The 13,899-nt window shown below is 38.5% G+C and overlaps 1 protein-coding gene across 1 annotated transcript; it reads left to right on the top strand.

The window, feature by feature from the left end:
• The first annotated feature begins 4,215 nt into the window (after nt 1-4,215).
• Nucleotides 4,216-13,456, top strand: ARGLU1 (arginine and glutamate rich 1). Its single transcript, XM_058824961.1, has 4 exons — nt 4,216-4,796; nt 8,702-8,927; nt 11,273-11,356; nt 12,613-13,456. Exons 1-4 carry the CDS (start codon nt 4,441-4,443, stop codon nt 12,775-12,777), a joined length of 831 nt encoding a protein of 276 aa, XP_058680944.1. The 5' UTR covers nt 4,216-4,440; the 3' UTR covers nt 12,778-13,456.
• Nucleotides 13,457-13,899: the final 443 nt, after the last annotated feature.

Genomic DNA, 13,899 nt, shown 5'->3' with positions numbered 1-13,899 from the left:
TGTGACCTTAAATGTGCATACTTCACATGGTATCAATGATATTGAAAGAAAATACTGAGAAAACAGTGCATTACTGTGGTTTGCAGATCAGTGTCTCAAGTTGTGATCAGAACTTATGTTCACCACTTCTAATAGCATTCAAGAGCTTTTGTTTAGGACATAAATAGATCAGGCACTGCAAACAAAGCATGCAAATGACCATTCCTTTCCCTTCTTTCATGTAGACAGAATAAAAGCATTCCAAATGTTAAAAAAGTGGTTAGTGGTCTTACATAAAGAAAAAAAAAAAAAAATGTTGTCTGCCATTGATAATTAATGTAATTTTAAAATTCCCAAATTGATAACTAATTTTTAAATTCCCACATTGATCTAAATTTGGCAATTTTATTTATTTTCTAAAACTAAATCCACACGGGAAAGAAACCAGATATTGTTTTAAATTAATTTGAATCTCATATATACACACACTAGTCCTGATTACTTAAGCTGTGCCTTTTTGCATATTCAAATTACAAAACACTTTCAACAGCATTCTGGACAGTATTGCTCATTTCCAAGGACAAGATTATCATCTGAACATATGGAAAAGAGGAAAATAGTTATTTTACCTAATAACTATACTTATGTATACAATCTACTCAACTTTCCTTTATAGGAACCATGTGAAAACTCTTTCCATTTATTTAATTTCTCGTTTTCCAGCATTTCCTCTACATTCTTTCAGTTAAAGTGATTTTCCCCCTTTTCACAGTCCTTTGAAGCAGAGTTTTGGTGACTTGTTCTCTCAAGTTTTAGAAAGAATAATTCTCTTTCTGCCAACTGTTCCATGCTCCTGCCATGCCTTCCTCACAGCTGTTCTGCCAGTCTCCCGAGTGCTTCATCTCCCCACCTCTGCAGCTTAGCAGCTCAGAACTCCACAGAGCTGCTCAAAGAGAAACAAAGCACCTGACAGAAAATGCATAAGCACAACAAGCGACTCCAGCATTGGGCATTAAAAAATCATTATAAAGCGACTAAGTAATACAACTTCTACTCCTGTGCAGCTTCTGTGATCTACATTACATGAATCCGAGCGCTGACTCACTTAGAATAAAAAATAAAAATTTAAACACCCCAACCTGTATTCACAGTTTCTGACCTTGTAATAAAACTCTGGCTGCTTTGAAAGAACCAATACACATTTAAACCACCTTTTCTTCCTTAGCTCTTCTGTGCTACTTCTGCCCCGTTACTATTGTGAGGCAGACTATACCAGATGACAGCAAATTACATACCAAACACCTTATCCTATTATACTCTTGCTTTCTTCCCCTGCTTGCCCTCCAGAGTACTTCTAATTTAGACCTATTGCAAAGATCTCACATCCAGCTGTGCCACACTAGCACAACCCAAAATAATCCACCTTTAATCTCCCAAGATCCCTCTTGACCCAGCTAATGACAGAAGTGGTGGTGCAAGCAGGAGCAGGTACAATTTGGAGATTATGAGAACACAGTATCACCATGGAGCTACCCCCAAGTGCCTATGGGTTGAGAGATTTCATGTGATGACAGTAGCCAAGGTAAAGAAGGGTGAGGTGCTTTAATTATGCCACTATTTGGCTGTCAAATAAGGTATTTTCCAACTCCAAGGCAACCGTTTTAAGAAGCAAATTATGCATTTTAATATACTGAGATAGATTAAAATGGAAAAAAAATGCAAAAACACAAGAGTGCATGGAAATTCAGTATGTCTTGTGTACTGGGAATAAAACATGTATTTACATGGGATTAAAAACTTCAAATTTCTAATATTATTTAATAAAAAGAAATTGCATTATTTTAATCAAATATTGAAAATTTTGAACAGAAACTGACAAGGGAAATTACCATCTTTTTTAATTAATTGAAAACAAGAAATTAAACTATGTAATTAAACAAAGGTTTTAAATTAAGTATTTACTAAAAAGTTCCTTTTGGTACTGTTATTCCATATCAATTGTAATTATATCCAGAAAAAAAAGCACCTAAATATTAATATTTTACTAATATTAAATATTTTACTTCTAGTAGGCTAGGAAAAATAAGATTATATAATTTAAAAAAAAAGCAGCAATCAAACAACTACCAAACTAAAGAAAAAAAACCCCATAGATAGAAATGTTCTTCTACTAATTTTTCATCTATTGGGAATATTAGGAAAGTATTTTTAAGAGGACAAGCAGCTTTTTCCAGAAGTACTAGAATTTAGTCCTCATAAATAACAAAGTAAATAGACTAATGACCTTAAACTATTACAGGTATTAAAAATCTTGTGTTCTTATGAATTTGGAAACTTTAAAAAAAGAGATGGAACAATGGAATAATGGATTGGGGAAAATTATTGCATTAATCTATATAATTCTTTAATTCTACACAGTAGATCATAATTAATTGTTCTCACAAAATATTGCATATTACATTTTATAGTTCTGATGAGTCAATATTACTAAATAGGAAAAAATAACAATAAATTGTCCAGGTTATAGTGACTTACCAAGGACAAAACTCGGTTTATGAGAAATATTTTTTAAACTCATTTATAGTTACAAGTGACTATACAATAATTAATTCTGCCCCTTCCTCCCTGTAACATTTCAGGTCAAGTTTAGTACATCCACTATGACATGTAGTACTAAAAAAACTATGATCCATTTTTCCTCCAGAACCTGATGCACCATGCGAATTCAAAAGCTCCAGCACACACTTGCAGACAAGTTGCTGCAGGAAAGGTGCCAGCTAGAAACTCACCCACCCGGTCAGGGGCTAAAAGGTCTGATTATCAACTTCCTTAGTTACCTGTTGCATAAGCCTCCCCCGGGCTAGGGACAAACAAGAGTGCCCAGGGCCTGTGGCACTGGAATTCCTGCCGTGCAGGTTCCACCGTGTCCATTACTCCGCTGTTACTTGCACAGTGACCCATCAGAAAGATGCTTCCATTTGATTCAGTTTTGGTACTAGATAGACTGAATTTCAAAATAAGAAAGTCTTCCTTTGAGAAAGAAGAAGGCAAGGCAATCAAATGATTAGAAGAAAAGACATTTTAGTGAGATTGGATTATGTCCAGTGGCTACAGGAATGTTTTGCAAGCTTAGTAAAAGTACTTAGAAAAAATGCAGACCTATTAAAAAAAAAAAAAAAAGGCATACAAGTTGTGAAAGATATCAAGGAACTAAAAGTAAAGAAAGAGGTTAACTATCTATAGATTGCACCAGTTTACTGAAATAAAGAATAACACCAGTTCCAAATTTTGTCATCGCAGAAACGGCTAACAATTACATGGCAGAACTGGGATAAAACCATCCTACACAGATGCCTATAGAACCTCGGAGTTCATACTCTCTGCCTGACCTGGATACCACTGAGTTCACATTCCCCTATGCCTGCACACCTGTAACAATGGACAATAATGTTTACAGGTAAATACGTTTAAATGTGACAGCCCTTCCCTGTGCCACGCTGAAACCAGCAGGACACAGAGCCCTGGCATCCTGGGCATCTCATCGGCCAGACGGACACAGCTGGACTGACATCCCCTCAGCTGGGTCGGTGCTAGAACCAGGACTGACTTCTTTTTCATCTTTCTTTAATTCATTTTCCCCTCTTTAATTCTTCTCTTCCCTTTCACCCTGCGCCTTTATCCAAAACCCAATGCCGTGTGCTTGTACAGTAGGTCAGGGACTATCATACTAATTTCTTTGCCAAGTGTGTAATTCACTAATAAAACTTTCTGGTTGTTTGCGACCCCTCGGATTTTTGTCGTTCCTTTCTACTAATGATAATTTACGAATCTCAGGCGATTATTTCCTTTAAGGGTGGATTTTCACAGTGGTACAACAGAAAATTCAAAAACTCATTTTCATAATTTACTGAGGGTTCTAAGTGTTTTTCGCAACTTCCTTCACCTGCAGTGATAATTCTCTCTGTTCCCCCTATCAAAAGAAAATAAAAAGAAGATAATCAATGTTTGAGAGAACTTTCAAAGGAAACACAGCAATTCTCTCTGAGGCGACCCCTCGGCCGACGCGCTCCCCGCGACGGCCGCCGAGGGGCCCGCTCCGAGCGCCGCTTGCCATTGGCTGCCGAAGATTGCCGAGTGCTCTCGTGCTCCTCCGGAGCGGCGCCGGAGGCGGCGGGGAGGGGAGCGAAGGGCTCGAGCACGGCGCGGTGCATTGTGGGGCGGGAGAGGAGAGTCAGTGCTCAGCCAGGGCCGCCATCTTGGCTGCGTCCGGACTCGCTCCCGCTCCCGGGGCCTGTTCCTTTTCCTCGCAGCGCAAAGCGGTGGAAAGGGAGAAGACGAAGGGCCCGCCAGGGCGGTGCTGATGCGCGCAGAGCCTCCTCGCACCTCTCCCAGGCGCCGCTAGCAAAGGGGGCGGGGGTGGTCGAGCGGTGACCGGCGCGGCCTCTTCTCTCCTCTGCCGGGATGGGTCGGTCCCGCAGCCGGAGCTCGTCCCGCTCCAAGCACACCAAGAGCTCCAAGCACAACAAGAAGAACCGGAGCCGATCGCGGTCTCGATCCCGAGAAAAGGAGCGGGCAAGGAAGCGCTCCAAGTCCCGGGAGAGCAAGCGGAACCGGCGCCGGGAGTCCCGCTCCCGCTCGCGCTCCAATACGGCCCCTTCCTCCCGGCGCGACCGGGACCGGGACCGCGACCGCGCCTCCTCCCCCCCCGACCGTATCGACATCTTCGGGCGCACGGTGAGCAAGCGCAGCAGCCTGGATGAGAAACAGAAGCGGGAGGAGGAGGAGAAAAAAGCAGAGTTCGAGCGGCAGCGGAAAATGTGAGCCCCGGGCCTGCGCTGGGGACGAGGGGGTGGTGAGGGATGGGGGAGGAAGGGAAGCGCTCGGTGCCTCTCTCTCTGCGCCTTCTCTCTGCGAGCTAGGGCCGCCTGCGGCCGGCTGCAGGCCTTTGGGCCTCGCTGCGGCCGGAGCAATGCCTGTTTTCCCGCCATCCGCCCCTCTCTCGGAGCCCGGCTCCCTCAGGTGCGTTAGGAGCCGCCCACTCGGGTGCGAGCCCCCCGCACGCCTCCTCCCCGGGGCCGGCTCTGCCCGCTGCCGTCCGCCGGCGCTGCTCTCTCCCTGCCGCACTGCTCCTCCTAAACTTCCCTGTGCGGGGAGGCCGCGGCGCCCCTGAGGCTTTGTGCTGCGCTGCCGCACGGCCGCCCCTCCCCTTCGTGGCGTGGAGCTGGTTACGCGCCGAGCGGAGGCATCTGGAGGTGCTCGAGTGAGGGTTTCAAGAAACTCTGCAGCTGCTGTATTAACGCTGTGGGATTACTTTCTTGCCAAATGTGACAGTGACATCCGCTGACTTGTTTCATTTGAAACCTTGCCGTTTTTTCAGTTTATGGGGAGTGTGGTTATTTATTAAGTCTGCAGATATAAATACTTTTAATAAACGATGGGGATGCAGTAATATGTTTAGCAGCATATAAAGTTATAAAACCGACTTTTATGCAGCAGAGAGAAGAATGGTTTGTAATCAGGCAATTCTTTTTTTTGAGCACTACCTTTGCTCATTGGACCACCTTATCCAGAAAAAGCACTTGTTTGTACATATGAAGCCAAGTGGTGCTGCTGATTCTCAGGTGGAGCTTTGCTTAAGCCATATCGTTCTCAGGAAATACTAGTTGGGCTTGGTGAGCCCAAGCTGTCACTTTCATTTTCCTTTGAAGATAATCACCTTTGCTAACTTCAGAGTTTTGACAATCAAAAACTTCCACAGTAACACAAACATGTGAAAACTGACATATTTTGACATACTGATCCTAGTTTCGTGGTTTAGAATTCAGTACCTAAATTGAGAAAAAATATTGTGTGCATATCTACAATGAAGAACTGGAATGTGCTTAAAAATTTAAGAATAGAATGAGTAGTTTATTCTAGTACTTGGGGGCTGGTTTAGTTCATGTGTAAGTAAATTTTCTATGTAAGTTAGCTTTGAAATTTTAAAAAGCTTATGAAGTCTCTATAGAAGGAATATGATATTTCAGCAATGCTTGCTACAGAATAGTAGACATTTGAGGAGGAACCAGTATTGGAAAAGATTGGGTATGGATGGAATTTTGATACTTCTGCAACACACTTTAAGCTAAAAAAAAAAAAAGCAATAAAACTTAGAGTAGAGAAGTATAGTATTTTAGTAAGCTATCTGTAAATTGTGTTAGGTATGTTGGTATAGATTCATGTTAGATAAGGAAAGAAGTATTTCCTTTCTGACTGAATCCATTAGCAGACATTTTATACATTGGAACTGAATTTCTTCTTCTAATGTCTTGTTCAGATCTCAATACACAGCCTAACTTCAGCCTTTTCCTATAGTGCTCATTTCCTTGCCTTGCAGGTATAATTTTTCCCCTCAGAAGTTTAGTAAAATGTAAGCTGTTGCTTTTCTGCAGATTTCATACAATTAGTCTTTCAGAAGAAAATGGATCATACGAAAAATAGTCTTTTACATTAGTGACATATCTGTTGCTCTGGAATCATAACTCAGTAGGCCAGGATGATAAAATGATAAAATACTGTAAGTTCATGTGATTTAAAAAAAAAAAAATAGTTGGTGTGCTAAAGAATAAACCACTAAGACTTATATCTCTGTTTATAATTTTATTTTCTTAATAAGGTCTAAGCCATTGTAATATCATTGCCTATAAGTCTAAAAATACGTTTGATTCATTTAATTAAATTTGAATGGAGTTGGTTGGAGTGAGAATAATGGAACGTGTGCAGGCACAGTGCTTAATTTGAGTGCATCATCAGTTGCTGAGGATATTTGAAAATCTATTTCCGATATGAATAAAGTGGTATTTTTGTAACTATGCACTCTTTATTCAATTTGCTAACTTTTCCTAGATTTCCTGACGTTAAATTTAAAGCTATGGTAGTTTAATAAAACATGAGAGTATGATTTTAATGACAATTTATTTTTCTGGAACCCTAGCCTCTTATGTATACTAAGCAATATTGGTTCAGGATGGTGAGAGTACTCACTGATGAATAAGAGGGAAGGGAAACCTTTTAAAATCATATTTATTTGACTGGGGTTGATGCATTTTTCTGGGACTATTCTAGGTTTTTTGTTTGCCTTACATTGCTTTGGGGTTTTTTTCCTGAAAAAAATCACTTCAAGTCCATTTTGGAAAGATGAATGCTGGTCTAATGTGCCCCCCGCTAAATTTGTTATCTCTTGAGGACTGTAAGACTAAAATTGGTGTTCTCTGGCCGAATTATTGAGTTGGGGATTCCAAAACTTTCTACTGAAGGAGATCCACTTAGTTCAGTAAGTGTAGTAGGTCCACGTAGCTCAGTAGTTTTGAAAAGATGGCACATGAGTAGGGGAAATTGGGAGCCTTTCACCTTTTATTTCCCATGGTTATCTAGATAAGTAATCCATACTTCACATCTCCTATTGCATATTTGAAAGTTGTGCCCTGGGTCATCTAAAAGTTGGTAAATTATGCAACTTATTTTTAATTAGTTGTTTTTCAAGTAAGATAGATTAGGAAAGATTTTCCAAATGAGATAAGAAAATGCAGTCATTCTGAAAATGACAGGATATTAAGATACTACAACAGTAGTTGTTCTTCTAAATCTTGGATTTGTGTTGCTGGCAGGCTAGAACAGAAGAAAAGTTTCATAAGATTGTTCTGTACTTCATGGAATATTTGAAATGGAAGTTCAATATCAAGTTTAAAACCAAGAATCTTCTCCCCAAAGCCCATAATAACTCCAGATGAATTGTGCTGCATGAAATACAGAGTATTCACTGCTGTTCATCCTTGGATATCTAATTGCCATGTTGCACTTGTGATTACTACCTGGAGTTTTTTCTGTGTGTGGTAATTAACCTGTAAATTTACCTGATTTTTGTATAATTTTTAATGAAAAATTAAAACAGTGATCAGGCTGAGTGATAATACTGCTGCTCAACTAAAATAAGGGCAAGACATTTGAAAATATTTCCAAAATTCTGAACATAGAAAGATGCAGTTTGCAAGGATTTATATAGTGCTTGGTATTGATATAATTTGGTTTTGATCATTATGGTAGAAATGGAGTCCTGCAATAAAAAAAAAAAAAAAAGTTAAGATCTGAAGTTATTGGAATTTGTTAAGATAAATGATTGGATTACTAGATAACAGGTATAACACTTGGAATTCTAGGTAAAATCACAAATTTGAAATCACAAATTTTATTGCTTCTGTCTTCTGTTTTAAGGTACTGGAAATTGTTTGATGCCTCTAAGGTGGTGGCTTTAAGGCAAGATTTTACAGGATATTATTGCTATATATGGCTTAAAATTGAGACCATATAAACTCCTGAAGGGTAAATGATGGTCAAAGTTGGGTGGGGTTTGGATTTTTTGGAGGAGGGGGGCATGGTGTTGTAGATGTTGGTTTGGGTTGGGTTTTTTCTTTCCCCCCCCAGTTGTGATCAAGAAATAGTATGATAAGTTGTCCTCAATTTAGTCTGTTATATAGAAAGATACTAAATAAGGAATGGTCTGAATGGATTCCCTGTTATACTGCCTGAATATTCACTGTCTTTAAATGTAGGGCAAAATATTCTTTCAATATATAATCTATGTGTAGAACATTCAGTAGCATAGCTGATGGTGTGTGTTGAAGGAGTTAGTTTCAGTGCCAACGTTATTGATTAAAAATGTAATCCTCGTGTTTGCATTTTGCAGTCGTCAACAAGAAATTGAAGAGAAACTCATAGAGGAAGAAACTGCTCGAAGGGTGGAAGAACTTGTAGCTAAACGCGTGGAAGAAGAGTTGGAGAAAAGGAAGGATGAGATTGAGCGAGAGGTGCTGCGCAGGGTGGAGGAGGCTAAGCGCATCATGGAAAAGCAGTTGCTCGAAGAACTCGAGCGACAGCGACAAGCTGAACTTGCAGCACAAAAAGCCAGAGAGGTAACGCTCGGTCGTTTGGAAAGTAGAGACAGTCCATGGCAAAACTTTCAGTGTCGGTTTGTGCCTCCTGTTCGGTTCACAAAGAGATGGAATACAGCAAATCTAATTCCCTTCTCATATAAACTTGCATTACTGCGAAACTTAATTTCTAGCCTATTCAGAGGAGCTCACTGATATTTAAACAGTTACTCTCCTAAAACCTGAACAAGGATACTTGATTCTTAATGGAACTGACCTACATATATTTCAGAATTGTTTGAAACTTTTGCCATGGCTGCAGGATTTATCAGCAGTCCTTTCATTTTTGGGGAAGGGTATTAAAAAATATGTAATTATGTATCCTTCATTTGTTTCATTTTGTTTACCTAGACTGTAAGAGGCTTTTGCCTTCAGCCAGGCAAAAAGCAGGGTCCAGCAGTGAGCTGCAGTACCTGTCTTTAACAAATAGGTTTCTTATTCTTCATTTAAAATGAACATTTTCCTTGAGCATACATTGGACTAATTCTGGGACTTCGAGCATAAGCCTATCCATGTCTTCACGAAGGATCTCTGTCCAAATCATTATATCCATTTTTAATAACTACTAACAACTCCTTTTTTCTCCCTAGAAGTTATAAAAGAGCAGGTTGCCCTTGTCTGAAGTCAAGCTGAACGTGTGACTTGGGTTTTTGGGGCCTTTTTTTGTTGTTTTGTTTTGTTTTTTAATCAGCAGCTGGAGCAGAAGCTGAAAATGTCTTTCTGTGAGACAGTAATTTGCTACTAAAAGGCTTTGATGCCTGCCTGCACCAATCATTCCAGGATCCAGAAATTTCAAGACAAACTTCAAACCATAGAGGAAATTTGTGCTAAATAGTCATAAGTGTTAAATGCTTTTTTCACTCTGTGCATCCTACACAGTTCATTTTAAATTAATATTTTGATTGGCTTGCGAAAGGAGAGACAGTAGCATTGCAGCTTTCCCCTTCATACTAGATGTGACTTGTCAGTCACATAGTATCAAATTAAATGGAAACAAATGGAATGCTGAGTTACAATAAATACTAAAAAGAATGAATTAATTATACTTTTTTTGCAAATTCAGACTTTAATATCAGAGTTTAAGTTGACTTTACATGTTTGTAGTCAGCAAATTCTTCATATGTAGAGGTTTTCATTTGATCAGACGGATGACTTGTTTTTTTAAAAAAGATATTTTTGGTATTGTCGTCACGTGGAGAAGTCCCACCAGTTCCTTGTAATGCAGAACGAACCTCCATGCCTGGAGTGAAGTGTGCTAGCTAGTAGCTGGTTACTAGTCATAGTAAGAAGTTTTCATATGCTTGCTTTGTTCGTATTAACTTTTTTTTCTTACACAGACACAAACTTCTGGCTAACTTTAAATCTTCCAAATACAAAAATAATTTGGATATATATTATGTGAACTGAAACACTTCAAAATTTTTCACGCAGTCTTCATATTTGAGTTGCATAACAAAGTTCCATAAAATTCACCAAGAAAACAACAATTACAAGGCTTTATTTCCTGATCTTGCCTTCCCTGGACTCCTGAATTCCAAGTTCATACTGCAGACAGTTTCAGCTGTCTTAAAATTGTCAGAATACTGAATGTTAAGTCCATTCTCCCCATGAAAGAAGCCCATAGCTCCATGAAGTATGGATTACCATTTGTATTTTTCACTAACAGTAAATGTATTTTTCTTATTAACTGTTTGCCTTAGGAATGATTTACATATTTTTGTTCCTTCTTACCATAAACATCTGCATTCCTCAGCTCAGCCTTCCTTGTATGTTGTTTCTTTATAAATGGTTGAGCTGCTGATGCAGGTATTGCCAAGCTAACAGTACAAATCATTTTAAAGAGGAAGCTGGCGCGTATGGCAGCCGAGGAGCACACTCTGCAGGACACTGGACAAGACAGTAAATATTCAACTTTTAATGCTGATTAAAGGAGTATAGGTAAAGAATACGTAGGTATACTTAATTGGTGAGACAAACTATTCACTTTATTTATATTTTCTATATTACTTTTTAATTTGGTAAATACTATCCAGTTTTTGTAGTTGTCCTTGTTGATTTGTGTGATATTAAAATTCTAGTAATAAATTGTCAGGATTCTGTGATTAGGGAGGGTTTAGTTGGTTGCTGTTTGGACTGGGCGGGATGATTTAAATTGAGTGCTAGAAACCAGTTTTAGTGGCTGCACAGTTTACCGTTGTGAGGAAAAATAGGTGGCTGTAAAGCTGCCACTTTTAAGTCAGTTCACAAAAGAATTCTGAGAAAGATTAGTGAACATGCAGAAATGAGTATTTTACTTTACTAACATCTTGCCCTGTCCTCCCCTTTAGGAAGAAGAGCGTGCAAAGCGTGAGGAACTAGAGCGAATACTAGAAGAGAATAATCGAAAAATTGCAGAAGCACAAGCTAAACTGGTATGTGAAGGTGTAGTAACTGTTCTGTAGGGAAATACAGGTGTCTCTGCGAGATTTGCAACACAATTAAAATAAACAAATCAACCTTTTCTAGAGTTTAACTTGCCTATTGCTGGTTCCATCAGTAACGTTGCTCTCCTTCCCCTAAGCATGAAAGACCAGATCCTTAGCAGTAACACTAGGCTGGTAAAATATTTTGGATGCAGTTAATTTAGAGGGGAAATTGCTGCCTTCAGAATTTAAAAAGTATGTTTTAACTCAATCTCATGGGGAGGGTTGAAGTAAGTTTGCCAACATGTTCAGCTTTGTGTGACTGATTCTGTTTTGTTGAGCAGGACAAGTACAAACTAGATTTGATTCTAGTATAATGTTGATGTAGAAGTGCTGAAAGGGACTTTCAGCATAAGCTTAAGATGTGTAAGCGAGGAAAGTCTAACTTACGTTGGTCTTCTTAAGCCCTTTTAAATCAGGTGCTTGCCACATGAAAACATTCAATATGATTTAGCTGATTCTAATCAATTGATGATAAGACAAACTAAGCTGCTTCTAAATCCTGACTGAACTCTGTCAGTTTCAATTGCCCAAGTAATTACACCTCTTTCATATAAAAATGAGGCTTCTTAAATCTTTTTCCTTGAACTACATCTGCTTTAGATTTCTTTCTGTTTTACCCTTTTCGCAACCTCTAATGGTAGAAACAGGACAAATGGAAAATTTAAAGTATTGACTGATGTAATAAGCACCTTTAGAAGACCACTGGGAGAGCTGTAAGAACCATAGGTCAATGTAAGGATTGACTAGTTGCAAATCAAGTGAAGATGGTTTTGGATTAGGAGGGGTTTTTAGATGGGTTTTGGAGCAGGGAGACTTCGGCCTGAAGATATGTGACTTCCTTATGTGTGTATGTTACTTCAGCTTGCATGTGACAAGTGTTGGGACATTTTCATGATGTGTACAATGTCTTCCTTATTTAAAATTTAATGTGTTGTTTGCAAAGCAATGCTGAAAAACTTGGCATGTAAGCACTCCAGATTTCAATGCACTAGCTATAGAAAGTTCTCAGTGTTTCTTTTAAACTCAATTCAAATAACTATTTTATAAATGGTTTCACTGAAACCAACTATGGCACCCAGCTCAGGCAGAACTGCTTACATACTTACACAGGATTCGACCTGTTTGGAAGTTAATATGGACTTGTAAATTGCTTTTATGACTACAAAATACACTGGCCTAAATGTTACCATTTTCCTATATAGGCTGAAGAACAATTGAAAATTGTTGAAGAACAAAGAAAGATTCATGAGGAGAGGATGAAACTAGAACAAGAGAGACAGCGTCAGCAAAAGGAAGAGCAAAAAATTATCCTGGGCAAAGGAAAGTCTAGGCCAAAACTGTCCTTCTCCCTAAAAAGCCAGGATTAAATTTCAACTCTGAACTCTTAAAAGAAAAAAAAAGAAACAAACAAAAAACAACAAAAAAAGGAAAACAAAAACTTTGTATGGTAGCTTCATGTTGAAGTGTTTTTTGTTTTTTTTTCTTTCTCTCAAATTTTTTTTTGTCTTTTTTGAAAGTTGGAAAGTTAGCTTGTTCTAATAGGGGCTGTGCTCTGCAATTCTTATTTTTTTTAACTTCCATTAAGTTAAACCCTTATCAGATCATCATTGCCTTTTAGAGGATAATCTGTTTTCATCAATTTTGTTTCTGTATTGGTGGTCTGAAGCAACTCATGTCACTTTATGAACTGTGGATGATCTGATAAGGTTTTACTGACCTACTCATCAGAGTTTGACTCTGATAATTGACAGAACTTTTTACTGCGTATTGCTGACTTTTAATGTTTTTATTTTAAAGTCAGTAAATACATGAGTAAATTGCCATAGTATTACTGGACCTCTGTGGTTTATTGTTAAATCAGTGTCCTATGATACTGTCCCATTGTTGCGCTTGATGTTCCTGATACAGGTAAGGAAATAGTTTGTCATTTCTGCTATGAATACATAGAGAGAGTTCAGTATTGTCTCTGTTAGATTTGTTTTTATTACACTGACAGCATTCAACCAGCGTTCCCCATTGTGTAAATAAACCAATTTGCTGAATAAAGTGAAAGTCTTAAATTCATATGTTTTAAGTAAATTTTTTTAGTACACTTCTATAAACAGCTATAAGAGTGACAATTCACATTATTAAATTCAAGACTATAGTAATATTTTTTTAAATTTTGCTTTAAACTATTGTGGCTTCTACTTATAATGCAAAATCACACACAGTAAAAAAGTCCCTGCAGTTGTGAATGTTATTGATGGCTGCTGCTGTTTTTATGAATGTTGGTTTTTGTTCTGACAGAGACTTATTTCAGCTGTAGTATCATGTTTAAATGCCTGTTTGGCTTACTGCACCCAGACTGATACTTCCTATACCTAACCCCTTCCGTTCACCTCATAATATAATATATTGTATAAGTTAAGGTCATTAGCATATAATGAATCTGATGCATCCTAAAGGATTTAAAAATGGAAGTTTCTTCTCCCAAAGGACTGGACTGG

The sequence above is a fragment of the Ammospiza caudacuta genome, chromosome 2 (genome assembly GCF_027887145.1).
Source record: "Ammospiza caudacuta isolate bAmmCau1 chromosome 2, bAmmCau1.pri, whole genome shotgun sequence".
Lineage (NCBI taxonomy): Eukaryota > Metazoa > Chordata > Aves > Passeriformes > Passerellidae > Ammospiza > Ammospiza caudacuta.
Note: the sequence above shows the minus strand (reverse complement) of the source record. Positions and strands in the feature narration are given on the sequence as shown.